The sequence below is a fragment of the Beauveria bassiana genome, assembly GCF_000280675.1.
Source record: "Beauveria bassiana ARSEF 2860 unplaced genomic scaffold BBA_S00013, whole genome shotgun sequence".
NCBI classification, from domain to species: domain Eukaryota; kingdom Fungi; phylum Ascomycota; class Sordariomycetes; order Hypocreales; family Cordycipitaceae; genus Beauveria; species Beauveria bassiana.
Window position 1 is genome coordinate 515,141 of NW_007930848.1, and position 27,448 is coordinate 542,588.

General features: G+C 50.8%; 7 protein-coding genes across 7 annotated transcripts; 2 read left to right on the forward strand and 5 right to left on the reverse strand.

Annotated features, from left to right (window-relative positions):
• Window positions 1–1,662: 1,662 nt before the first annotated feature.
• BBA_05274 (trypsin-like protein) lies at window positions 1,663–2,964 on the reverse strand (the record flags this gene model as incomplete). The annotated part of the gene is made up of 3 exons (XM_008600371.1): window positions 1,663–2,283; window positions 2,362–2,580; window positions 2,704–2,964. The coding sequence occupies 3 exons, from the start codon at window positions 2,962–2,964 to the stop codon at window positions 1,663–1,665; spliced, it is 1,101 nt and encodes a 366-aa protein (XP_008598593.1).
• A 1,898-nt stretch (window positions 2,965–4,862) lies between these two features.
• Window positions 4,863–7,989, reverse strand: BBA_05275 (ribosomal protein L19; the record flags this gene model as incomplete). Its single annotated transcript, XM_008600372.1, has 2 exons — window positions 4,863–6,097; window positions 6,147–7,989. 2 exons carry the CDS (start codon window positions 7,987–7,989, stop codon window positions 4,863–4,865), a joined length of 3,078 nt encoding a protein of 1,025 aa, XP_008598594.1.
• A 1,224-nt stretch (window positions 7,990–9,213) lies between these two features.
• Window positions 9,214–11,655, forward strand: BBA_05276 (uncharacterized protein; the record flags this gene model as incomplete). Its single annotated transcript, XM_008600373.1, has 1 exon — window positions 9,214–11,655. The coding sequence occupies one exon, from the start codon at window positions 9,214–9,216 to the stop codon at window positions 11,653–11,655; it is 2,442 nt and encodes an 813-aa protein (XP_008598595.1).
• A 1,336-nt stretch (window positions 11,656–12,991) lies between these two features.
• BBA_05277 (transcription initiation factor) lies at window positions 12,992–17,446 on the reverse strand (the record flags this gene model as incomplete). Its single annotated transcript, XM_008600374.1, has 1 exon — window positions 12,992–17,446. One exon carries the CDS (start codon window positions 17,444–17,446, stop codon window positions 12,992–12,994), a length of 4,455 nt encoding a protein of 1,484 aa, XP_008598596.1.
• Window positions 17,447–18,323: 877 nt separating this feature from the next.
• On the reverse strand, window positions 18,324–22,361 carry BBA_05278 (IQ calmodulin-binding domain-containing protein; the record flags this gene model as incomplete). Its single annotated transcript, XM_008600375.1, has 6 exons — window positions 18,324–19,333; window positions 19,400–20,009; window positions 20,243–20,339; window positions 20,383–20,416; window positions 20,483–20,656; window positions 20,831–22,361. 6 exons carry the CDS (start codon window positions 22,359–22,361, stop codon window positions 18,324–18,326), a joined length of 3,456 nt encoding a protein of 1,151 aa, XP_008598597.1.
• A 1,008-nt stretch (window positions 22,362–23,369) lies between these two features.
• BBA_05279 (PX domain-containing protein) lies at window positions 23,370–24,192 on the reverse strand (the record flags this gene model as incomplete). Its single annotated transcript, XM_008600376.1, has 2 exons — window positions 23,370–23,552; window positions 23,701–24,192. The coding sequence occupies 2 exons, from the start codon at window positions 24,190–24,192 to the stop codon at window positions 23,370–23,372; spliced, it is 675 nt and encodes a 224-aa protein (XP_008598598.1).
• Window positions 24,193–26,854: 2,662 nt separating this feature from the next.
• Window positions 26,855–27,115, forward strand: BBA_05280 (uncharacterized protein; the record flags this gene model as incomplete). Its single annotated transcript, XM_008600377.1, has 2 exons — window positions 26,855–26,890; window positions 26,924–27,115. The coding sequence occupies 2 exons, from the start codon at window positions 26,855–26,857 to the stop codon at window positions 27,113–27,115; spliced, it is 228 nt and encodes a 75-aa protein (XP_008598599.1).
• Window positions 27,116–27,448: the final 333 nt, after the last annotated feature.

The window sequence follows — 27,448 nt, forward strand, 5'->3', positions numbered from 1 at the left end:
GAGTAGTGCTACTATAACGGTTTATTATATCTTATGTGTGTGGTATCTATTACTATAGGCTTTTTGCGGTTCTCCCTAAATATTATACTATAAAAAAAGTCTAAATATAAAAATATTTATATAATTACTAAAAAATAGATTTTTTTTTATTTCTAGATTTTCTAGATATAAAGATAATTATAAGTAAGGTTTAGAAACCTTAGGTAAGGGTTATTTGACTAGTAAAAAGTGTTAAGGAAATATACCCTTAACTTTAACTTTTAAGAGTAAAGTAATAAGTTATTTAAGAAAAAGAAAAAAAATTAAAAGTAAGTAATTTAAGTAGGAGGCGTCAAAGCGTGGATATTCGATACGCCTATCTATACCAGTACAAGCAAGTAGATGCCCTCATGATTGATGCCAGTGGCACTTTTCCTCCTCTCCGCGACCATCGCACTTGGCGGAATTGCTGCTTCGATATTCATCCCTAATGCCAAGGCTCTGCGTGTGATCATTGCCGTCAAATTTGCTGTTCCAGTATTTCCTCACACAATAACCATGGCCGAATCTGCGGCACTCAAATCTGCCGCTGGCTTTGGAGGGACAGGACTCCTCGACTGCGCGTCCTCAGAGCTTGAAGATGACCTTGACAGGCTGGTACTCGCGGAGTATCTAAAATCCCGCGAGACATTCCGAGAGACTGCGCTATGGGTCCACAATCAGGACTGAGCAACCTCCTTGAATCCGCTATTAGTGATCTCTTACACGGGTATACAGACTTTATTATGTTGACAAGTGATGTCACGGCGATATTGTATTCCGCCCTCGTTACTTTACCCGTGACATGCCTTGTTATCACACTCCTCGCTACAATACTGTCATTAATGAGGAACATGCTTATAAAAGCCCCCAAAACCGAATCAAGACATGCCTCAACGACCTATACCACACTCTGCATAGGGTCAAGGGCCACTCAGTTATATAGAATAGTAGATGAGCGAATACTTCGTAAAAGGGGTTAGATCAAAAGCAAGAGTATTATTCCCTTGCCCCCATCCACAACGACAAGTGCGTTAGTCCCGTCATTAGTTTACAAGCACGGTTGAGTTTCGTGAACGCGAGAATGGGGATGGAGCCGGCTTCCCTCTCGTCGGCGGCGGAGGATTAGGTTAAAGCAATCGCAGGCAGGCACGTGGTAGTAGCGTAGCTAACAGTTTGACCGACCGAGATAAAAAAAAATAAAAATAAAAAAAATCGCAAAAGTCCCTTATAAGAACGTAATAGGTGCACTAGTGAGATATCTGTTGGTGCAGCTCTATGGCGGCATTTGAGGGATTCTCGGGTGATGCGCCGGATCTGGCGAGCACCGGGGGGCGCGAATGTAGAGGCCGCTTCATACGGCGGACGACAACGCAAAATGGTTCAAATGGAATTTTAAAGTCAACGATAGCAGCAACAGTAACAACAGTAACAACGGTAATACGGCACTGGGATCATACGGGCACAGTGCATAACATTAAATGAGGTTCTCCTGGACGATTAGGGATTTGGCTACGCCTTGCTTTTCATCCCCAACTGCTGGTTTACCGGTCTGGATCCCAATTTTCTATACCCGATCAATCAGTCTGATGGAACCAATCTGCTGTCCCTTTTAGATAGCATCATTTGACTCCTCAAGCATCCCTACCGAATATGGCCCCAAAGGACTTTCTCAAACTCATCCAGATCACGCACTTCTTCATCAGCCGACTCGATACATTCCACCAACTGCCCTAGGTCCCTCAAAGGGAACTCCTTGTTATATTGGCACGCCTTTGCGTATGCCAGGCAAGTCTCAATTTTTGAACCCTCGCAGGCTTGGAGCCTATCAATACATTCGAGGTGCAAGGGCGCAACTGCGTCTGGCTTCACTTCCGCTTCGCAGCGAGCGGCGGCCTCTAAACAGGCAGCCTTGTCGTTTCCGCAGCGTCCGCAGTGCTCCTCGACTTGTTGGCCCAGAGGCTTAGGCGACTTGGTAGACTGCTCTGTCCAGCCGAGATTTTCGTTGATGAAGGGGATGTAGCTCGAGGTCTTCGCATACACTCCTTCGGAAAAATCCGTATAGCCAGATACTATGACGTCAATCAAATGTCCCGTGTTCGGGTCGATAAGAGGGCCGCCACTGTCCCCTAGGGCTGTATCCTTGCCTTTTGCGCCGGCGCATATGATGTCCTCGGTTCCGGAAAGCGCAGCGCAGTCTTGACTGGGGCGAATCGGGATCAGCACTTTGGCGAGCGTGGTAGCAGCGACGTTCTCGCTGGAACTCTGTACGCCCCTGAGCCGAATCAGTTAGTGAGTGGTCCTTGCCCGGCGATGCTACGCTCAATGGCAGAAGGCACTTACCAGCCCGCGGCAATCGCAGTGGAGTTTGCTGCAGGAGTCCAACCATCCGGCGGTAGCGTCGCAAAGCGAATTTTTTCGCTCTCTCCGGTCGGAGTCAAAAAGTTTGAGGAGGGCAACATCATTGACAGAATATACTTTTCGGTTAAATCTGCGGCGAGTGTAGGCCGGGTGACTTGTGATCGATGCTACTGCTGCAACTACGCCGCCAGCCTGCGAGTCCTGTATGTTATTAGTCCTTGTGCTGCTTCCAAACGCTGGGGTCCGTTGCAAGACTCAGATGCTAGAAATCTGGTAGACAAGGAGTAGTCCAATAGGCAAATGAGGAATACAGAGCAGGCTTACCAGAGTTCCTGCTCTTACTGAGTACCTTCCAGTGCCTAGAGGCTTGCGCGAGTTGGTGCAGTGAGCAGCAGTGAGAACCGTGGTGTTGTCCAGCAAGGTGCCTCCGCAAATGTGAGAACCCGCATTCTGGATGCTGACAATAGATGGAAATTCGTTTTCCGTAGCGTTCTCTGCGCCGATGATTCTCCTGTCAATAGCTCCGGCTGCTGCCAAAACAGCACAGAGTGCTATGACGAAAAGATGAAAAGCATTGCCTACCATTATAATATTAAAATAAAAAGAAAATCATTACTAGTCAGTGGATAACAGGTTTAAGAGAAGAGCAGCCAAGGAGACAAGACTAGATAGTATTGTCGTCGTGTTTTTCTTCTTGTCGTAGGGGCATCTGTATTCTAATATTTGGCAGGTGCAGTTTGCGATACTTTTAGTTTAAGCCGACCTGTCATTTATGCATTGCAAAGTAGATAACCAGTACGGATATTGGCCAGTCGTAAGCATAATCCAGGATATCCCAGCCACTTCCCAACGCTCGAATACACATACATCCCTGTCTGATTAAGCGTCACAGTAACCACTACCTGTCATTTTCAAAACCAGTGCCTAGATTCCCACAGCCATAGAAGGGGGGATGATTCAGTAAGCATAGTAAACACATAAATTCTCTCCTAGTAAGAGAACGTGAGGGTGTTTTTACTATAGGCGCCAAGACTCTTGTCGGTGCATGTTACTTATTGTCGCATGATTCGAGCGCAGCGCCCGATATCCTACGATGGCGTCCAAAGCCATGTCTGCCGCCGGGTGCCTGCGGCGCAGAAACGCACCAGAAGAGAACCTACTTTTTATTTATTTACATTTATTTACTTCTTGTTATTTAAATAGGGTCCGTACTCAATTAGGTAAAGACCACTCTTATCGTAGGTAATTACCAAGAAGCAGTGGTGTGAGACACTGAGAGAGCCCTTATTATGAAACGTCCTCTCGCCTACATATTGCCTAGACTCGAGTCAACGGCGCTATAGCTGGAAAACTAAGCGCTAATAGAGTCAGTAGTAGCTACAGGTGAGTTTTAATTAATTAACTTTTGTTTCTCATGTTCCTGTGCCTGGTCTTATCAGATGACGTAGAAACCGTGCAGCATATTCCGACCATAATTTCCCGCGGCTTAGCTTTCACTGTAGCTGTAACTCCAACGAGTCAAGCGCACGTCTACATAGAGGTGATTAGCTAACGGGTTAATTGATTAGGCCATGATTCCGAGAATTAGTCTAAGGTAATTTACCTACGACTTTATCGCAGGTAGCGTCGATTATCACTAAATTTAGTATAATTATATAAGCTTTATATAACTTGAAGATAAAAGTACCTTTGCTAAGAGGCCTTATTATTTACTAAAATTAGTTAATAACCTTATTTTTTCTCTATTAATTTCTTAAGTCTTACTATTATATCTATACTACTTAATTTGTTACTATAACTAATAATATATATATTTAACTAATAAATAAATATATAAGTAACTTATAATTTTAGCTAGTAAAGAAAGGACTATTAATCTATATATTACTTATAATTATATAAATACTAGTAAATAGTACTTATAGAGTATTATAATCCTATTAACTATCTTCTAGATTTAAATAGAGGACTTATTTAAAGTAATAAGTCACCAGTCACTTCCGTCTACAGAGGCGTTGGTACCGGATGCCCCCGTGGCTTAACACTTACTAAGGCTTAGGTTAGAGTAGCGCTGCTTAAGTTCCTCTCCTAGAAAGGAAACTAGGGCAGTTAGTTTTCTAGTGTTGTTTATGTTATAATAAAATTCTAGAGCCCTATTTTATAGCAATACCTAAGTACTTCTATTACTTTTCTTACTTTATTAAAAAGATAAACAAGTCTACGTCTTGCTTTATTTTGACCGTAAAACCTTAGCTGTGGAGTAGTGCTAGGGGTACTGGCGGATCGGTAGCGGTATGAGTTAGTGAAAATACATTTTGAGGGCTCAAGGTACTGTTCTAGAAAGCTTCTATTTTATACTAAGCGCCACCTTCAAGGGCTCCAGCAAGACCAAGACCAAGACAAGGAAAATCTCAGCATCACCCAACCTCTTGGCCGGCCAAGTCGTAGACGACATAGGCCGAGCGCAAAAAGGTGTCGACCTCTCACTCACCGAGGAGTGGGTCGTCTTTCAATAGACCGAGCAGGCCTTCAACTTCATCCAACGCAATCCTCAGCTCTTGTTCGACCTGGCCCGTGATGAGTGCGTAAGCGTATAGGAGGGTGTAGTCTCTTTCCACGACATCCACTTCCGCCCCGGATTCCGATAATTCCAGTCCTTGCTGCTGAATGAGTGGCGAACCGACGCCCAGAGCTACCTGTCGACGTGCCGCGTGAGTCTCTCGAAATTCAAAGACCTTGCTTAACAGCCGGTCACGCGCGCGGGCGATACTCGGGATCGCGCCCGTCAGTGGGTATTCAAGCATCGTGGAGCTTGCCAGCACTTGAAAAATATGACAGACGCGGTCGCACAGCACAGCACGCTCTCGCGCTGTGAACTCGAGCAACGCACGTTCCCCACTGGAGAGGCTTGTCTTACGCTGCGCCACCAGACTCATGGAATAGAATCCATCCAGGATGCGATTCACGCTGCGCAGAATACGTCCGTTGGCCTCGAATGGAAAGGGCCCGCGCAGCTCGAACTCTGATGCGGCGCTGTGGCGGAGGGCCTCGAGGCGGTCCGCGTAGCGCTGCAGCGCAACTTGTTCACCGGATTTGAGGTAGCTTTGAGAGCAGTCGGAGCGTAAGAGGATAGAAAGTGGTCCACGCCGCCAGATGAGGCCCATTTGGAGGAACAGCACCGAGATGCCTTCTTTGAACTTGAGGCGCGCAGAGATGGGCCAAATGAATCGGCATACGGCGAGGCCCCATAGAATGCCGGTGCAGACAGATATGACACGGTGCGTCACAATTTCCCTCATCAGAGGATGAATACCGCCTTCGTCTTCGTCATTGTCGTCGACCTTTTGGCTTAGGGAGTAGGCGTAGAGCGTTGAGACGTTGTAGGCTAAAATCGTCATGCGTCCGAGTGGCGCGCGACCACAGGCGACAATGAGATAAAAGTTGAAGAAAGCCACAAAGCTTCCCAGAATTGCAAGCGCGGTACCATTGCCTTGGCTAACCGTCCAATTGAAGAGTGAAAAGAAGGCACCTGCAAAAGTACCCAGGAATCGAGCCCACCCAGTGGTATTGGATGCGCCGACCGTCATGGAGCAGACAATCATGAATGACAAGAGGCCCCATTCGCCACGATAATGGTTGTACATGTCGCGTGTGGCCTCGATGAATGCAAGCGACGCCCAAAGTGCAGCACCAATGCCAACCTTGAGACCAAATAAAACTATCAGCGGTCAGTTTGGTTGCCCCATGTATTCTTCGCTTTGACTTACCGTCGTCACTCGCCATCCTGCGCAGAAACTGGAGGAAAGCCAGCGACAGCGTGGACAAAATCCTGCTCGCATTAGGGGCTGCATCCCACTTGTAAGTATCTCGTCGTTCACGCATTGAACGTGGGATACCCGCTGGCACGGCCGATTTCCTGATTGGCTTCACCAGAGCTTCCGTTTCTGGTGCGTCAAAGGGCAGCGTTGCAAGGGCATGGTCAGATTTGCTCTTTCGCCACCATAGAAGCCAGCGCCAGCTGCGTTGATTATGGTCATAGCTGTGCTTAAGATCCTCCAGGACGTCCAGGTAGGTTTTCATCTCTTCGCCAAAGGTTTGCAAAGTAAAGGAGAAATGCCCACAAGCAGCAGCAACCTCTTCCAGCACGATCTGAGGGTGACCACTATCATTTTCCTGTCGAATACGCTGGTAGAAACCCTGCAAAGCCTCTGCACGCGCAGTGTTGAATATTTCCAGAGATTTCGTCAGCTCGCCGCGCAGGGCTTCGTTTATTTGCATGTTGAAATCTGGAGCACCACTAAAGGGCATCTGCGTCAGTACCTGGCACAATATACCAGACAAGTTTTGCATCGGATGTTTGATTGTGCTCGCAAAATTTGTAAACAGTTGTCCAGCAGCACGAAGATCTGGGGCGTCTCTGGAGCCTGAATCCGTCGTTTGAGTGCTCTCAGCGCTGAAATAAGAGAACGGATCGATATCTCTTGTAAGATAGGGCGTTACAGAAGCGCTGTGTATCCGAAAGAGAATGGCATCGCGACTGTCACCATTCAACAGCGCAAATTGAGCCTTGGCGGCACTGCGCAGGCCGCCTATAGACTGGGCCAAGGTTTCTATGGATCTGACAGTCAATCTCTCCAGGCTATAGATTCGAACATTTCCTAGCAGATAATGCTCGAATTTGGCCTCGCGGAGATGCTTCAGCATAGCGGAGTGCGCCTTGGAGTAAGCGTAGGAGTCGGGGAACTCGGGAGGGGTAGCTTCGTAGTTGGAGCTAGCGAGAAAGCTCGCAGTTGCGTCGGAAAGCATGCTTCCCAGCGATACTGAGGAGTGTGTGATGGATGCTCGTAGGAGCTGGCGCGCAGAAACGCGCCAGAGGAGCAAATTGACGACGGCGGTGCAAGTGATTCCCATGATGAGCATCTTGAAGACTTGGACAATCTTTTGGTTCGAAAAGACATTGTCAATGACTGCCGTCTCTTTGGTAACGACTGATATAATGGCGAGCGAAGCGAGTGTGCTAGCAACATTGACGAGTGGGTTGTTCATGCGCTGTTTCATCCAGCCCATGATACCGAAGCCACCGCCGATGAAGACGACAACAACCAGTATGTGAGCTAGCGTGGCCAGACCAAAAACAGAGCCAACGAGTACAGATGTGGCCATGGAAAGGATAGACACGAGCTCAGCATACGCTACCGCAACGATAGCTATGAGGATAGCCTCAATCATGGAGCCAGTTGAGCGAGCAGCATGAAAGTAGACAGTAATGGTGGCAACGACATGCTTGCCATTTGGTTTACCGAGAAAATCGGACAAGATTGGTACAAAGGTAGCCATGCTGGCCAGCGTGTAGGCAATTGTGCACTTCAAGACACCACGGCCAGGAGTGGTGTCAAGCCATTGGAAGAAGTGCGTAGCAGTGCTAAACGTGCCCTGCACAGAAGTGTCAATCAGCCGGGTCATAGACCATCTTCGGTGTGTCGTGGAGATGCCCTGCAATTCATCATCGCGTTGGGAGCCGTCGAGAAATGCTCCGACATGGCCGACAGCAGGTGACGTTATATCGGCATCCAAGGTTCCATCATCGGTTGGCCTTATTGGAGCGGCCATGTGGTAGGGAGAGTGGAAGTTGTGGCATAAGCAGAGGATGAGAAGTTTAAGAGATGAAGGAGGTGATGAAGATATTGATATTTTGCAGACACGGATATTTACTGTAGATGAATAGATGAAAAATGGGAAAATGAAGTTGTATTGGGATAGGAAGTGGCGATACTGATGAATGATCAACGATGGATGCACAGTGAAGCGTGATACGGTCAGGTGTGGCGCTGGCGGGGCGTTTGCGCGGCGCATAAGAGTGGCTGATTATATGTCCGGGGTAGGTGACAGGTATTACATTCTGGTACAGGAATAAGACGCACGATTTACAGCAAGATCTAGCATCCAGGATCAGATACAAAAGGTTGATTCTGAGCTATACTTGGGCTATTGATATGGATAGTGCCTGGGAGAGACAAGAACAAGGTTGTGTACAACCGCGCGTAGCACTGTAGGTGACTGACTACCTACGTAGGTCGCTGTTGGAGGGGACAGCTTTAGCAGGCCGAGCTTTCAAAAAGACATGCTGTGATACGCAAAGAAAGCAAGCTTAATAGATGGAATCGCACATGGTGTAGCAAGGAGATTTTCATTGCTTCAATGCACATGCAATAATTAGGATTTATGCATGAGTAAATCAAGGCTATATCAAGGGCAATTATGACGACAAGGCTGCTTGCTGTATTCAGCGAGCATCCCACTCCCAGCAATGCGACCACTAAAAAGGGGACCAAAGCAGGCTCTCCAGCGTTCGTCTCGAGACGGTTAGTGGGGGCCTGGCGGAAACACTATTGGTGCCTTTACTGCCCTGGGAACGCTGCATAAAGAAAGTAAACATTAGATCAGCGCAAAGAGGTCCAAGGTAAACAAACCATACCTACCTCTACTGCAGGGGTGAGCGTTTGATGTTGGAGAGCTTTGTCGTCCAGGTACATACACTCAAAACCCGGTGACGTCTGGCCGCAAATCAAGATGGGGCTGTAATCTCGCAATCTAGTTAGGACCGACCGTATCAATTGTGCATAGGCCATGCTATAGTAAACTAAAGGCAAGAATATCACATACTATTTAATTACTGAAGTTTTGGCCGGCACATGATGCATCCCCTACAGCCCCTGTAGTCCCCAGAGGTTCCAGTGGAGTCACCGCGTACCTGCGAAGTAAAAGGGCAGCCCCTCAGTAAAACCCCCCCTATTCAGATGCTGTAATTCCCAAGGTACCTCGTGTCACAGCAAAATGCCCGCTTGTCTCGGGTCACTCACTTGGCTTCGCGCCAACTCTGAAATGGTGTGCACACCTTTCGGCTCCAACACCATACCAACTTCGTCGCGTACCGTCATTTGTTTGGTTTTAGCTCGCAACAAAGACCGCTTTGTTTTCATGCACCTGCCAGCTTACTTTTCCATCTCTTCACTCTCCGCGCGACCTGCTCCGGCCACTCACAACCTTAACGAACGACGCCAGCATCCGCCTCTCCCTCTGACGCCGCACCGTCGCGGCCATAATAGCCAAGCCCCTCTGCCACCTTCAACCCCGACTCTGCAACGTAGCTCGTCAACTTCCGAGACTGATACATCCAACCACGCTCAAAATCGCCGCCATAGCGTCTCGCCTCTTCATCGCACCCTCGTCGCCTCTGCCTCGTCCACGTTTCCGACTCAACGACACAGTCTCCATCTATATCCACCCACCGCTGCCCTGCATCCCGTCCTTGCCGCCGCCGCGTTTCCTCACCGGCCTCGCGGTAGCCATGACCACTTGGTAACGCCACGCCTCAACAACAGCACTGCCTCTGCGCGCCTCACCATGCCGCCTGGAGACAGATCAAGGCAGCCGCCCTCTGTCGTCCGAGCCGCCGCGAACCGTGTGACCCCTCTTACCCCCAAAGTCGCTTCCAAAGGTATTCCTGCGTTCGGTGCGCTGGCCAGGAGACCTCAAGGCACTGCTACCACCGTTGCGCACGACTTTTCCTCTCCCGTCTCTGCCTTTCTCGCTACAAATGTGACCCCTCGCACCGGCCATAGGCAGACCCGTGTCGAAAGCACAAACAGCACTCCCACAACCACACCGAATCCGGATAACCGCGCCGATGAATGGGATCGTGACAGTCCGCGCCCTGGCAGTATTGGCCTTGCCTCGCCTCCAGATGCTGGCTTGAAGTCATTGCAGCCATCTGACATGTCGGCCGACTCCAACGATGCCAACAAATTCTTTTATGCTAGCGATGCAAAGAGTATACAGACCCCTGGCCAGCAGCGTCAACCACCGTCCACCGTGCAAAAGGGTCCTACCTTCTTCTTCGCCAATGCCGCTCCAAACAACAGCGTCGATCGCTCAGCGACTGGCACGCCACCATCCGCCCCTCTGCTATCACCTAGCCTTAATACTCAAGATGCTTTATCAACCAAATTCTTCTACGCCAATGGGACACCTGAAATGGAGCCCAAATCAACCTTTCCTACCTCCAATCCCAACTCGACCTTGTCATCAGGCCCTCGTTTACCGCCTGGGGGACGTCCTCCCCTGGGTTCCTCTGCCACCGTTGTTGGTGGGCTTCAGCGTCCTGCATCGCCTCTGAAGAACAATCCAACGTCTACATCAGCTCTGAATCCTATTATGAGAACAGCAATACCGCCCGCGTCACTAAACAGGTCCCAAACAAGCCCACCTTCCACCATCTCCCACAATGCCGAAGTCCAGCGTGGAATGAGACGAGTTAGCATCGACGCGCCGCCCAAATCTCGCCGACGCCAGTCTCGAACCAACAATAGCCCCGGCCCAGAGCTGCAGTTGGCCCCGAGTATAACCATATCGCCCAATCTTCCCGACAGCGCGTCCCCACCGGCCAGCCCTGGAATATCGCAGACAACTATGACTATGGCTTCGCTTTTGCAGGCAGCAGAGGAGTTACAGGGCTCTGATGGAGAAGGTGACATACTTTTAGAACCGCAAAGTCCGAGCAAGTCTCACTTTTCGGATGGTGTGAGCGAACTCGTCGCCAACGCTCGCCGAGAACGCAAAGTCCAGGATCTCGAAATCACTAATGCATCGCTCGAGGCCATCAACAGAACACTGGAAAGACAACTTCGCAAACAGACTGCTGAATTACGCCGCTACCGCCGTCTTTCTCGCTCCGGTCGACTGTCTCTCACGTCTGCGCCAAATAGTCGTGTGGTGTCAGAAGCCCTCACTGACCCGCCAGTGGATCTATCTGATCTTAGTGAAATCGACGAGACCGAGGAGGAAGAGGGGGAATTTGAAGACTCCATTGAAGAGTCTGACGCTTCCATGACTGATACGGCATCCATGTCTGCCATTTCCGTCGGTGTGATGCGTCGAAAGCGTGATGAGAAACGTCTGCAGCTTGACCTCGAAAAGCACCAGGAGCTGCTGATTGATAGCCAAAAGATGAACCAAAGTATTAAGCGCTGTCTAAGCTGGACCGAAACCTTGATCAGAGAAGGGCAAAAGGCCCTGGAGTATCACGTTCGCGTTTCTGATGTTGAATTTGGAGGCCGCGTGCTCGCCCCAGTCGACGAAGACGACTACGATCTATCCTTCCAAGGTGTTGATGGCCATGACATGACTGCCAAACGGCTGACGCCTTCGTCACCACCCAAAGCTCAACCAGATCGCGACAGTGGGATCCAGCTGCCGCCAGGCGAAGACGGCTCATAACAGTCATTGTGAGCCACAATTACCCACTAATCTAAACACGATCTTTCATGCAAGACCTGGTCGTCATGCACAGCACACATCGCCACTCCACACTCATTTTAGCCATCCGTCCACGACCTTCCGTTCCCGCTGCCCTTGTCGCTCATGTCCACCACTTCCCGATAATGCCGACAGATTCTTTCGACGCCATCGCTTTACTACACCATATATCCTTTACATATTGAACGGGAAGATCTATTCTGGACTGGAGACTTTTGCATGCGATCACGGCGTTGTTTTTTTTTTCCTACAGCCAACGGGATTTGGCTCCCTTTTTTTCCTTTCAGCAATAATTCGCGGTTGTCGATTGGTCACTGAAATTCTCTTTACACTGTTTTTTCTAATTTTTTTTTTCATTTGTTTTCATTGCTTGCTAGATGCATCGTCGGCTTCTTTTGCTCATTGCACATTCTATCATTCACTGTACTCTCTTTTTGTTGTCCATACACACGAGATACCCTCTTCATTAGCACGTAAACACATACACACACATACACACACATACGGAAACGGGCGGGTTTTATCTGTCGAGAGACGGAGATTTATCTGCTTGACTGTTCTTTCTCGATTTGAAGTTGCTATGATTTTTTTTGGTACATCCAATCTCCTATTGACCGATAGCATAGCCATACAGAAGGCGGCCCGGGTTGCTTTTTACAATACGTACATGGACGGAAAAATTGGGAAATAGCCAATTAAGCATTGCCTCATAACTATGTGAGAACTTATGCACACTTTCAGGAAGACATAGAACCAAACATGTGCCCAAATGCAAGCAAGTAAAACTGTTCTTTTCAACAATGTACAATCTATCCATCGCAATAGGGCTAGTGCGCGGTTAGTTTCGCCGTCTTGTCGTCATCAAGAATGACGGCCTCAACATATAGCTTTGATACAATGAAATGATCAGAGCCATGACGCCATGATGCTCAACGCTAGGCGGCAGACTTTGGGTATCACTGATACGAGCCAACCAAAGGCATTGAATGATGATGGGAAGCGAGGAACAGATTGTGCATTCCACATACTCGAGAACAACTAACAAGCCCTCTGGGGTCGAAATAAAGTGAGCATGTAATTATCAATCGGCTAGTTCGATCGTGTAGTAAAAAAACCATGATCAAAATGAATTCCCTATTCTTGAGTTGTTTCCCTTCCTGTAACGCCTAATAAAGATACAAACAATAATGTTATCAATCCTCCCTTCTGGCGTACTTCAGCCTTGGTACTTTGCCCTTTTAATTCCAAGCTCCTGGATTCCACCACTCCTTCCAGCCCCGCATCAAAACTAGGCCACCTATGCCGATGGCGGGCGCTGCGGCTGCGGCTGCGGCTTGCGAACAAGTTTAATCTTAGGTCGCGACGACGCGCTCAGTGGCGTCTCCGGTGCCGGGCTTCCGACACCTCCCAGTGCGCCGCTCGGTGTAGAGGTGGCCTTCGGAGGAGCGGGCGCCGACGACGTGCTGACGCTAATCTTGGGCTTTGACGCGGGTGTCTGGTGCGGCGAGGATGCGGCGCTGCCCGTCGGCAGTGGTCGTCGGATGACGCCGCCCGAAGGCAGCGGCTTGCGATTCTTGAGAGGAGTATCCTCGTTGGAGGATTCGCGGCGCAGACTTCCCGGGAGGGCCGTTCTGGCCGGCGTGGGGGTAGAAGACATGGATTTCCCGAGAATGACGGCAAGTCGGCTGGGGTTTGACGTCTTGAGGGTCACCATACGCCTCTTCTTCCACTGGCCCTTGACGTCCGAAGGCGTCTCCGTCTTGGGGCGCTTGGGTGCGGGCGACGCATACTCCTCCTTCTCTGGCCGGGGCCGCTTAATTACCGGGAGCGGGGTGGATGTCGACGACCCATTTGTTGCCGGCTTGCTGTGAGCAACAATGCTATCCAGCACGACCGGAGGTTTGGGTGAAGGTCGATGAGTGGAAGAAAAAGATGGTTTGGGCGATTGTCGATGGATGGAAGAAAGAGACGGCTTGGTGCTGATTTTGATGGACGACGTCCTTCCAATGAGAGGTGGCTTTTTGACATCACCGCCATACAATGAGGATGATGGTGCCGGTGCCGGCGCCGGGGTTGGTTCTGGCGCTGCTGCTGGTGCTGGCGCCGGGTCTGAGAGCGGGACCTTTGGCTTGATCTTGTAGTAGGACTTGAAGTTGACGATGAGGCGATTCGCGAGTTGCTGTGCAGGTCGCTCTGTCTTCCAGCGCTTGGGCAGACTGAGAGTCAAGAGCCAGCTCTGCGCCTCCTCAAACATCATCGAGGCAAGGTCCAAGAGACTCTCCACCTCCATACGGCCCAGCTCTTGGTGGTCGAGGGCCTTGCGCATGGCGTTGCTGTAGTGTCTCTCATCAGCCACATATGTCTCCTCCATTTCCTTCTTCAGAGCTTTCAGAGCAGAATCCAGATTCTCCTTGCGAGCAAACATTTCCTTTCTGGCTTCAATCTCTTGAGCACTATCTTGCACTAAAAGTAGGCCGTCGCCGTCGTCAGCAGAAGGTTCGACCTTAGCAACCTTTGCATGCTCGCCAAAGGCAATGGCAGCGAAGCCACGAGCAACAGCAGCAATCAGCTTTGATCGCACGTAGGGGGAGCGATCTGTCTGATACGAGTACATCAGAAAACTGAAAAAAGTAGGGTCCATCATCGCACCAAGGTCAATCAAGGCCTCGAAGCACTTGATACGAATCAAATCTCTTGTTCCGTCCAAGAGGTACTGTCCAAAGTCTGTCAAGTTTTTTGGAATCACTTCCGCCTTCATCAAGCGCTGCTTCGCATCTAGTCCGGCGACTGTCCAAGTGTTTCGGTATGAATTGGTCCATTCGTCACGGCGGAGCACTCGCTCGATTTGTTCCAGAGCGTCTTCCAAGAATGCATTCTCTTCCTCATTAGGGATCTTGTTTTGCCGTGTCAGCCAGTCGTCCTGCTTCGACGGAATAAGAGAGGTAGCAAGCGATTCGACAAGGAAAGCAATATAGAAATGATCCGAGTATGGGTTGCCTTCATTGTTGTTCAGGCGGAGCTGGTCGAGGATGAAGCGGCGGGCCTCCATTGGACACTTATTCGTGTGGTCGCGGACCTCGGCGATGGCCTTGATGATGGCACAGCGAACGTTGTATTGCTTCTTGTCGGTGAAGTCGTTCGGACGAGGCTGGTTCGTTTGTTCATAGCAATACATTTCCCGGAAGGCCCGCATGAGCTGGCGCATTCCTAGAAGTGGAATGTCTTTGATGTTGGACTGTCGGGTCAAAGCAGCTGCTGCCATTGTGCGAATTCCGTGGAAATACCGGCGGTCGATGAGTGTTCGTACTAAGAAACCAGAGGCAATTGGGTGAAGCGGGCCTTGCGCGAGGTACAGCATGGCGTCTTGTTGCGCAACTACATCTCTGTCTTGTTGCAGCTGCGACACATACATGTACGGCTCCAAGGTCCGCGACATGTCAGATGCCCACTCAAAATCGGCATCGAGACGAATCCATTCATAAGATTCTTGGTCCATTTTTCGCTCCGTCTCGGGGTCCCAGTCAATCAGTTCCCACTCGCGTTGATCTTCGGGAGTTTGCAACACGTCTCCCAGACAATATAGTAAAGCATCATCATTGTTCTCGGCGATTTCCATGCTTTGTCCTGTGCTGTGCTTCTCCTTCATTCGCCGCGTCCGCTTGAGTCGCTTGTATTTCGTGTTATAAGGAATCTCGAATTTGGTGGCTCTGGTAGCATCTTCGCGAATTTCAAGGATATGCTCGTACGGCGTTCCATCAGCCTCATGAATCCGTACAGTCATCGGACCGGTAAAAAGAGGCTGTATTTCTCCGCGAGGCACTTCAGCCCGTCGTTCTTTGATCTCTCGCAGAAAATCGTCCTTCTCAAGTTGAGGTTTCTTTGCTTTGTGAAGTTGAACTTGATTCAGAGTCAGTTCGACACAAAGCCTCTTTTTGTTAAATCGGGCCTTGACGTCAAATCTCGGGCAGCCAGACCCGTAGACCCATTGATTCCAAAATGTCTCTAGGCGATATCGTGATCCTTTTTCGCATAATGTTTTGAACTTTTCAGTGTCCAGAATCGTCGATTTGTCGCTTCCTTCGATCTGTGCACGCGTCAAGAGCTTTTGCAGTACTCTGGTCAATCCGTGGCCGCCAGATGCCTTATTCATGCGCTTGTCCAAGATGAAAAACACCAGAGGTGCTTTGAGTGTCATTAGACCGACTTCTGCGTCGTCAAGATGTAGGTTTGCGCCGAGGTCAAAGATGGCAGGACGACCAACATCAAGCTCAATAAGCTTGTCGGACATGGTCTTCATGCGGAAGCGATACTCATTGTTTCCACATATGCGTTTCATGAACAGATCTGTCATGTAGTGGGCCATACCTACTACGAGCCACATGTCATTTCGAGTATTGGGTATCATGTTAATGCCAATCCATTGTGACGTCAATGTGAGAACAAGCTGTCTCGTCACCTCAATTTCAGTATCAATGACATCCTCTGGATATAGCAGGCGGTTGCTTGCAAGTCCCAGCGAATGTAATGCTACTGTATCGTCGACCAAATCGTCCACAAAACAGAGTTTGAAGTTGGAAAACGGATAGCGCGCAAATGTGTATGTGAGAAAATCGGCGGCCATGGTGAGCGCGGCCGAGGTATGTCTTACCCAGTCGCCGCGTCCAGGCAAGCAATATGCATGAACTTTCAAGGCGCTCATACCAAGCTTGACTTCGTCTTCTTCAGTTCGAAATTCAGAAGATAGGTCAATGTGCTCGAATGGACCAACAGCAAAGCCGAGTTTCTGAACAGATACTTTCTTCTCAGGTTCAAAGGTCATGATTTTCTTGGACTCGTCGTCTGGGTCCGTGGTTTCTTCCACGAGAAATCCTGAACATACCACGGACATTTCCCGAAGCTTGTCCTCTTCGGCGAGCTTATATGACTGATCAAGAGAGGCCGATTCCTTCTTCGTTGCTAGAGCTTGCTGCAAGGCATCTCCGAGTGTTCTCGGGTGCTTGATAGAGACGCGCCAATCGCATCGTGAGCCGTGGTCGTCGATGCAGGGGAAGATGCAACTCGCAGTGCCTGGCTGTATTGAATGACGAGTGTACATGTGTGTGAAGCGATTGTCCAGAGAGTCCACTCCCACGAAATGCAATCCATCGCGAGGGTTCCTATTGACGAATGGGACGGTGATTTTGTACTGCTTATGCGACTTGTCTGGGGCATCGAGACTCGACATTGACTTCCTAACGATCAATCTCGGGCGATCTCGGTCATCCCTGCCACGTAGCTTCAATTTCAAAGACCCGTATGCCGGCGTACACCCCTCAAATTCTCTATTTTCAGCGGGAACGTCGGATTTTCGGCTGTGAAAAACTCCTCGCGCGCGGATGCGGCGCAGGTCGTAGTGCTCTGCCCTCCAATTCCAACCCTCGGGTTGGGAGAGCTTCTTGTACGGGTCATTGTACTCTGCAGCGGCTCGTCGCTTAGGTCCCTCGATCGCTTCGCCGTTGACTTCACGCATCTCGGCAATGGTGATTCGGTTCGTGTCGATTTCGCATTGTGCCGCGTCGAGGAACACTTCTTCGACCTTGTCGTTGAAGGTTACGAGGAAGACATCCGTGCTTCCGTGAATGCACTTGTCACGAAAGTCTACCTCCAGGTTGACCTCTTGCTTGAGGACAAAATACTCCATCACAGGAAGGTCGTCGATGGGCGGCAAATCGTCGTAGCCGTTCGCGAACGGGCGCTGGGATGCAGACTCCATCGTCGCGGCGTTTAAAAACGATGCAAGAGACAGCTTGGAGGGTCGCAATTCGTGGTCAGGCTTTTCTTATGTATGGGAGAGCTGGTGCGACGGAGTGTTTGGGCGGCGCCACCTCGATGCGAGTGGTGCCTGCAGCTTCTTCGTCTGGGGGGTTGGCGCATGAGGTTAGGCGGGCATTGCCATCCGTGGTCGGGGTACACAGGCAGTGTATGTATGGCTAGAAGAGAGGCGACTCGTTCCTTTTCCGCAAATTCGCGCGGGGCAGGGACCTGGCTGCCTCCGCGTTGTTGCGCTTTCTGTCGCAAAGTATCTGTGGTGGTGATGAAGTAGGCATGTTGCCAGCCGCGTTTGACCACCACGAAGCTTGACGCACGGACCAGCTGTGGCTCTACACGCAACTAACTCCTCCACAGTCAACAAGCTTATTAGGCCGCCACCAGAACCAAAACTATTATTCCGCCTTCTCGAAGGTTATATGTTGTGTCTGATTTCCCTCGCTTTTCTTTTCTTTTCTTTTTTTTTGTTCATTTTGTACGGCCCCGAATCATCTCATGAAATAAATACAACACCTCTTCTCGGCGCATATATCGCTCAGTCATGTAACACATAGCAAGCGCCAGAATCACAAAAGTCACTGGTCAAGAGGATTTGTTAATTTACACTATACACTACAGGATTTTGGCTTCAGCCTATCTATGTTTGGCTTTGCCCACAGCTGAGATAGAAAAATCCGATGCGCCACAAGCCACCTGAATACCCCCAAGATTTCCATGTACCGTACCAAACGCCTTTCTGAGAATATCGCCCAATGTGTTGCTAAAATACGCCACGCCATGCACCAAAGTATCCGAGGTGAAGGAACATGGCAAGAGGCAATTCAAGGTTTTGACCGCTTGTCTCGTCGCCTTTTTCGTGCTCTGGCCTTTAAAAGCTCATCATCACGATAATCTTCTGGCAAATCAAAGTCCATCTCTGCAATGTCCGGTATCGGATGCCCCCAAGCTAGAATGTTTCTCCCAGCTCGCCGATGCTTATTGAGCGCTCCATCGCGTTCATATTTCTTGCTGAAAAAAGACTTGAACTCCTTTGGTGTCTCGGATTGTCTCGGTGTTATGGCTACCGTATCAGACCGGGGACGCTTCGCCGTCATCTTGGAGCGAGCCATAGCTTCTTGCCGCAGCTGTTTTGCTGGCGATGATGAAGAAGCTTCACTGCTGTTGTCTTGTGAGTTCATCAAAGCGTCCTCATCTTCTTCATCAATACCGCGACCATCTTCACTTCTACTTTGGTGAGTCGGGGTGCTGTCATTGACGTCGTCCATCTCCTCATCTTCTGCGTCACCATCTTGGACTTCTTTGAGCTCTTCCTGGGCGTGCTCGGCGGCTAGCGTCCTTTCTCTCTCTTGTTTTCGGCGCTTCTCTTCCAAGCTCCAGTTCTTAAACTTGTCGATTATGCCTTGGCAGCCTTTGATGAAATGAGCCCGCGCAGGTTCAAACGTCTTCTTCTTTGTCTCGGTGATTCCACTGACACCCATAACCCTAAGCCAGTCGTGGCCTTGCAGGCCCTCTAGCAGTCGTATAATTTGATCCTTTTCGTGTTGTGCGCGTCCTTTTTCCGAATTTCGTATTGATCTCTCGACCCTCTCGGCTCGCCGGTGTATGGGTTCAAAGGTGCTGTCTGGCAGAGGGTCCTCTAGCGCCCGGTTTTTGTACTGTGCCTCCAAAAACCCAAAATCTATTTGTTGCGCATCAAAGACATCAGTATACAGAGCATCGCCATAACCTCGGACAGGAAATATGTCCATTTGTGGTTGTGAGAGTCCAGCTTGAGGGAGGCGTCGAGAGCCCGAGTCGACAATTATGATGGGGGTATCGAGGTTCAATAAATCTGCAAGAGCTGTCAGTAATGTCTTTCTTGGCATTGAAAGAAAAGCAATCACGGATCAATAGATACGTTGTTCTTTGGGCTCGTTGCCAATGACCTCGTCATAGTCTGGAAAGTAGGCGGAGAGGTCGCTTTTGAAGCGCGTAGCCTCCTGGGAGCGCAGTTTGCGGCCAGGCTCTCGACCAGGATCCTTTGTACCGGCCATGTCGGGCTGGAGCCTATCCAGCTCGTGCTTGATGCCATTGATAACTTTTGCCTTGTGCCTCGTGACGTCGAGATTTGCTTCGGGCGGCGTGGCGCACAGCGCAGCAGGGGCAGCCGCTACCGCTACTGGTTGTTGTGGTGGTGTTGGGAGGGGAGGCTGCACCTTCTGCGGTGGTGGTGGTGCCGCGGAGGGCCTGGCGACAATCTCTACGGCGATTCTCGTCTTCTTGGTATTGACCGTGGCAAAATCGAGACCAGTGGCCTCGATGGCTCGCTTGGTGCGACTTGCCTGCGGCTGTTGCTGCGGCGGCGGATGGTGGAAGAGGGCCGGCGTCGCGCGTGCCATGGGAGCGTGCCCGTTGAGGTGAGGAGGTGGGAAGACTTCAGGTCGTCGGGTCGAGCGGGTGACGGAAGCCATGGACAATATGGCAGCGGCCTGGCATCGTACTTGGCGAAGGTCGTGCGCGACAGATGGCTGATGACTTTTTTTGCGCCGGAGCGATGTGCCTTTTTTTTTCCTTCTCGTCGAAAAGATCACGGACTGCCTGGCGTAAAACCATGGAAGTGAGCGAGCGGTTGATGCGGATCCGCCCAAGCAATAAGGGAGGTTGACGCCTACAAAAAGTCAGCTAGCGGCTTGTGTTGGCTCGCACGGGGCATTCACTAGAGGTTTATAGAGCCTCGAGGCGCAAGTTGTAGTGAGCTTACAGGGATCCACGCCTGTATTCGGGCAGTCATAAATAGTCGGACCTTCCTGACGCGACTTGACTCAAACGTGGAACTTTTCGCCCTCGTTTGCACTACCCTGTGTTAACGATGTGTTGCCTAAAATGCCTGCCACAGCATACCTTGCGTGTAAAAGCGAGATCACGGGTTTTTTTACTGTCAGAAGTCAATTTTCGCATGTTTGAGAAGTCTTGTGCTTGTGCTCTTCTCATCCTGTCTTACAGACGAGCAGAGATGTGCCCATTTGGCACTGGACACGAGCAATGGTTGCACAAACATCCAGGATTTCTATCCGCAAAATGCAGTAAACACCAAGTTCAGAGGTGTCAGAGTCACAGTCCGAGCGGGGCATTCCTGACAAAGGCGATGGGGATGCATTGCAGGTATGCTGCAGGTCTTTCACAGATGGTACAGGTAGCTAGTCTGAATTAACAGCCAGTCAACAAGCAGCCAGTCAATTAACCGGTAGTGTATTAGGCAGCCGGCTGCTGGCTGACCGGCGTATGGAAACAGCGAGAACAGCCTTCATTCATCAAATAACCAACCTCTGCTACTTTTCCCGAGTGATACTGAGCTTCTTCATGGCCATTTGCGCAGGCTTTGTATCTGCCGCCTTGTCCCTTGTCCGCAGCAGCTTGTTCACAAAGTTCTTGCTCTTTTTGGTCGTCTTCACGTACGCCTCCAGCCCGACCAGCACCGCATACGACTTTGAAACCGTCAAATGGCCCATGTCCACGTTCTCCGCCTTGAGGCTCTGCAAAAAAGCCCGAAAGTTGGACGAGGGCGGCCGATAGTGCCCGCTCAGAGGAGACAGCGACTGTAGACGCCCATTCTTGATCTTGATGAGCCCCGCGGCGGAGATGCGGCCGCCCTGGAGAAAGGACGAGTGCTGAAAGGCGCCAGAGTCCTTGATGCCGACGTAGAGTCGAAAGTTGGTGTCGGCGACAAAGATCCAGCAGTTTGGGCGGACAGACTTGCGCAGCAGCTTGTTGATGATGGTTGACGTCGACAGGTGGTGAATCTTTTGGACACCGGAAGCATTGTCAAACTCGGGGGTTGCATATTTGTTGGCACGATCAGCCTCCCGCCTCGACTCGATGGAGGAATCCGAGTCCGAACCCGAGGTGCCTGCCAGAGGATTGGCAGACGGCCTAAACGCCGGCGTCGTATCGTCAGCCGGAACAATACCATGAATGCTGTCCTTGAATTGCTCCGTCGTATCGATGCGAGCACCATTCTTTGCCCAACACAGTCTCCCCTCGGCATCGACCTTGACCAGATAGTACTGCCTCTCCTCTCGCGACAAGTACCGCACTTGCTCGCGCTCCAGCTGCTCACGCGGGCAGGCGTCCAGCTCAACGTTGCGACCAGCGCCGTAGTCGAGCCAGTACAGAAAGTTTTCCTGCGCGTCTGACCTTTTCCACTCCTCATGGTATATGCGCAGATTGCTTCCGTAGCGGTGCTTCGCATCAATCATTTCTAAAAAGTACTGCAGTCCCATCGTTCGAGCCTCGGCTCGGCGCTTCGCATTCTCGACCTGGCGCTGTTGTCTTTTGGCGGCCTTGGCTTCCGGGCTAGCCGCGTCCGGGCTGTCGGGGCTGTCCAAATCCGAGTCCGACTCGCTGTCTGAAGCATCGCGGCCAGCCCGAAAGGCCACCATCCCAGCCTTTCTCCAGTTATGGCGGGCGCTGGCCGAGGGCGGTCGCGCCTCTCCAGCGACGCTCGCGGCCTCTGAGAGAGCGCGGGGTCTTGGACGGTGCGTCTCCCGAAACTGAGCGTCGCGTACGGCGGCGACCCAGCGGGTACTGGGGTTGATGCTGTAGCCGTCCATTTCTCTGCGAGCACGGTAGCCCCGAAATGTTTTTTGAATCACCCTGGCTGCGGCGTCTTGGCCTTGTTGGTCCTCCGGCAGCAGTGTCGGGTCGGTCGACAGCCTCTGTTGCTCCTTCATTTTTCTGCGATTTTCGCTTTCCTTTTCCATCTGAATTTGAGCAATCTCGTGAAATCTTTCCTTTGTTGGAGGCACAAGCGACGCCATGTATTCGTTGTATAATATCGGATCCGTTGCTAGTGATGAAGGTGCAGCGTCCGAGGCCGCCATTTTGTTTCTATAACCCGCCGACGGCGGGGCCGTGGCTCCGGCAGCGACAGGGCAGAGGCAGGTGTGGTTCCTAGCAAATCAAAAGGCCAAAGACAAGACGAGGGTCCAGCCACCGACGGAAAAGAAAAGCCCAACTCGTCAGCGCGGGCAGTGCGGTGGCTGATTCTCAGCTCAAGTTGGAGTGCGAGCTATGACCAGGATCGGAGAGTTGGAGAGAAACTTTTGCCAAGTGATCTGCAATTGTAGCGCGAAGTGGCATGCGATGAGATGTTTAGTGATAGGGCTGATGAATTTACATATTGGGTCATTTTATAAGTACAGGTTTGGATTATCGGATAAAGAGTCATGATCCCGCGGCTCGAGGGCAGGTATGCTCAGAGAGAAGTGTGCCCAATAACCGCTGAGCCACAGCATGCGTCCTCTGTCAGTGGAGCGTCACAGCCGGCCTGGCGTTTCCGAACAACCACAGCCCTCCGCTAATAAAAGAAAAAAAAAGTAAATCGGAAATTGGTGTTGGGCATCGTGGTGGGGGCCTTGATGGAAGAAGCTTGAATACTGACGTCGAACGAGGGGCAAATGAGTCGTGTCCGGGCCGAGTCTGGCATGGCGGCCGTACGCCAAGTCGTGGCAGGGCACAAGGCTGAACTCGACCACAGCCACGGCCAACGGACCGTCTTGACGTGGTTAAATAGTGTCGAATCAGTGAATCACTTGCCGATGCCACGTGTATCAATCATATGAACCGAGCGGTCATTGTAGAAAGAATATGTAACATTTGTGTGTCGTACGAAAGCTATGAACAGTGAAGGTGTCGAAAAAAAAAAGAAAAAAAAAAAGAAAACAGCAGCGCTAATAGTTGTTGGTGCTGTGGCAATCTCGCTAAGAAAATAAAAATTCCTTCAAGACTGGCGAACCCGAGAATTCTGGATTCAAGATGATGCAGCTAATAATCGGGCCGTCAGCACACACATCATCCGTGATGAAACAAAGCATATCAAAGCAAAATTCTTACTTGAGAAAGTATTGCAAACCCGCCCGTCGCTTCTCCAAAAACTTGGGCCGAAATTTTGAAATGACGCTCTTGGGCGGCAAACTGGGCACCGCCGCATCGAAATTTGGAAACGACTTCATCAGCCTGTAGCGCAACGTATCAAATTCCGAATAACGCTTCCGAACATTCATGTAGCTTCCCTAATAATTTGAGACACGATTTCGGTTAGCATCGACACACGATAAGGCACACACACAATACACATAAGCCGTGTTGTTGCGCTGCGGCGTTTCTGTGTAAAAAAAGAAAAAAAAATTTAAAAAAAAAAAGAAAAGGAAAAAAAAATACCTGCAGAGTCTCGACCCGCACGTTCCACACGACAAAGGCCCCAATGCTCGTCGCGCCGCCGTTGACGACCGTGTAGTCGACAATCTCGACGCTCTTGGCCCAGCAGGCATTGTTGCGGTCCTGCGCGTCGTCGTCGGCCTCGTGGTCGAGCAGCAAGATGGCGCCCGTCGGCCGACCCGAGGAGTCAGAGGACTGCACCGAGGCGGCGCGCCCGCGCGCCGTGCGCGACGGCATGTTCTGCCAGTACGGCGGCATCGTCATCGCCGGCGAGGATCGCGTCGGTGATTCCGCCGCCGTTGTCGCCGTCTCGTGTTGTTCTGGGCCGTCGGGGCTGCTGCATTGCAGCCCTCCGTTGCTCGGCGCGCCGTTGCCGCTACTACCGTCATGCGCGCCATGTGTCTTGGTGTCGTCGCCTGAGCCCGCCGTCTGCACAGCAGCAGCAGCAGCGCCTCCGTGCTCCGCAGCCTGACCGCGATTGAGAGTCGCTTCCATCCAGGGTACTGTTTGCGCTGCAGCAGCGCACGGGCGCAATTCAATCGATTTCGGGGGGAAAGCACACGGGACGAGCGGCGAAGAATGGGCGGGTGGCGAGCGAGCGATCGGTCGGTCGGTTCAAGGCGCGAAAGGGGGGGGGAGGGGGGAGGGAGCTCGTCGCAAGGCGTCTGGGAGAGAGGGTCTGTATCAGATGACGGCGATGTTGCGACAGCGTGCGTGGACGAGAGCCGAAGTAGTTGCGAATATGTGATATGTGAGGTGATGTGCGCAATTCGAATTTCCCACCTCCAAAAGAAGAAGAAGGAAAAAAAAAAAAAAAAAAACCGTTATGTTGTCATGTCACGCCACGCGAAGAGAAGAAAAAGTATCGCTGGTGGAAACCCAAAAACCCGGCGCTACTCCCCAGATTTACAGGTGTGGGGCCGGCGCGGAGCTGTCTGGTACTCGGCATATAGCACCATGTCCGGTATATTTGGGATTTGGTGAGGTTTTGTTCAGATATCATAGCATTTCTATGCGGGCGCTCGTGGCACCTAGCCGAAAATCAGGGATGGCATTTGCTCTAGCCGGAGACTGGGTGTTTAGAATAGCGTCTCTTGTTTAGCACACGATGGGCTCTCGCCAGCCGATCATGTAAATACATGATGAAGCACATAAACTGACTGTCAAGTAAGGATACCAAAAGTAAAAAGCATTCTGTCGAAAGGGGGCTTTTTTTAGTATGGATTTTGCGCTAGTTAAGTCGCCGCCCTTTTTGTATGGAGTAGATGGCGCTGTGGCGGACGGTGAGGCACCAAAAGTTGGGGGTTCAAATATGTTTAAACACGCAATATGCCGTAAAACATGTCTGATGAGCTGGAAAGCGCTCAAGTGGCGGGGGCTGTGTAGAGTACGGTACTATTTACCCCATCATATTCTATCAATACATTCTATCAATACATGCATACACCAAGCATAATTGAGACCCTAAAATGGCCTCCATGATATGTGTATTTCGGTATTTCGCCATGTTGCGCTGTGCAGATTGTGCGCCCACACAACAGCGACAAGGCTGCCCGCCATAACTATAAAACAGAAATGCTGAAAATAAAACATGTCGCTTTCTTAATAAACGACATTCCGTCTTCGGCAACGATCCAATGTCCACCCCAGTCAGACGACCGACCTGTGACGAGCCCAAGGAGCCCTCTCTCCCGTATTTCTGCAAATGCAGCGACAACATTCTGCAGTGAGATGCTTGGCGGAGCATGCACGTCAACCAGCACTATCAAAGCACAAATCGGGCCTGTCATGCATATTCCGTCGTCAGTCTTTTGCCAAGATGCCTAGACTTAACATGATCCTTTTGCTTCGTATTGAGATGGCAGATTCCAATTGGCGCCGCCTTTACTTCCTCTCCGACTTTGTGTGTACAAAGTAAATATGTGTGTGCAGCTATTTTCGCCACTTCGTATCAAACAAGTTCGTCGTGATGCTGCTTTTATGCAAAGACATTTTGTTTGGTGAAAAATGGCGGGCGCCGCCACGGTTGACCAGTGACCAGTGACCAGTAGATGTCACTGTTACACTGTTGCATGGAGGCGAGGGCATCCCTGCTGGTTTCCCAAGCTAGGTAGGCGTCAGCAGCCCCTGGACAGCATTTTTTGCCCCTTGATATCTCAATATTTTGTTTGACCACAGACATCCACGTAGTAGGTCGCCGGCCTGCTTACAGCACTGGGAAACCGGGAAATACGCACACAAGATACGATTGCGACGACGGGGGACTTGTAGAGCCAGATTATTCTTTATCCAGTTTGTGGAAGCGACAACGTAATCAGGCTTGTGCTTGTGCACTCGCGATGGTCTGTTCCAGGAATATAAAATGAGCTCTCATCTAGTGGCGCCTCCGAGTAAAAAAAAAGCAACCAGCAGCTTGCGGCGCTGTGGATATGGCTGATTTGCTTGCTTGCTTGTGCCAGGCCATGATCCAGGATCCTTGACCTTTTGAGCGGGGGGCTAAGATAACCTACCTGACGTTAATACGTTATTACTCCGTAGTCTAATAACAAAATGAACGCTATTGCAAACGCCGTTTGGGCCTCTTTTTTTCTCCATCCCCATTCCCGTCTGGAAATACGGCCTGATAGGTCGTATTACTGCACATCGTACTCAGTAATAAGTCGTACGTAGTGGCGGGAGCCGGCGCGCGCACGCCACCTCCCCATTAATACGGCTGAATCTCGTCTTTTTCGCCGCCGCCCTAGCCGTCTACCGGCCGCCACGGCCAACAAATGACGACCCTGGTGATTCGACATGGGCTGGAAAAGTTAGCCCGCGCACAAGGAGCCCGGCCCTGTGCTCCGGTGGTGGGCGGACGGGCTGGTTATAATCTGGCTGTCTCTCCTGCGGCAGTTCAAGTCTCAAAACATTTTTGCTTTGGCTGGCTGTGCGTTTTGTCCAGGCATCGCCCTTTTTGAGAGATTTTCCTCTTGCCCTTCGCTCCTCATCACCTTCTATCTTCGAGCATCGTCCCCTTCGTTGACGACTTGTTTTCAATTCTCATTTTTCGTGTGTCATCTTCCGACCAGTGACGCTCACTATCCATCAACATCTGACGGCCACAGCCTTGGAATTTTCCTCTTTCGGTAATTCAGCATTTGGAGACCTTGAAACTGCCATGTACCTGGGCTATGCTGCCGCCTGGATGGACGTGGTGAATCAACGTCGATTGCTGATTCGCCTCTAGGTCATTGACTCGGTCCTAGTACTTTCGAAAAAGTACCTTGACACGACATACAACCTCGCCAAACTTCGAAAGCTAGTCATGGTTTCATTCAAGACGACGGGGTTCGTAGGCGTTGCGGCTCTGGCAGCCTTCGTTCAGGCCGATTACTATATTGATCCGACCACGGTGCCCTATGCCACCAGAGGCAAGTAGCCAGAAATTCCAGTAACGCCAACGGCCATTGCTGACTGACTGCTGCTGCTAGAGCGATGGTGCCGAGACGAGAAGCTCACTTGTCCCATGATCTGCCAGCAAACCGAGCCGCGCACCACTCTTATCAACGACTGTGATCCTGTACGTCAGGCGTCGATGAACTCCGGAAGCTTGACCCCCTTCAAGGCCATGAGTCGACCACTAACCCGAGTTAGGAAAAACTGACCTACGGCTGCCTCTGCGGCGACAACAAGCAGCCCAACGTGTCAGAGTACAGCCTGAGCATACCCTACTACGTCTGCACCGAATGGGGTCGCCAGTGCGTCGCCGCAT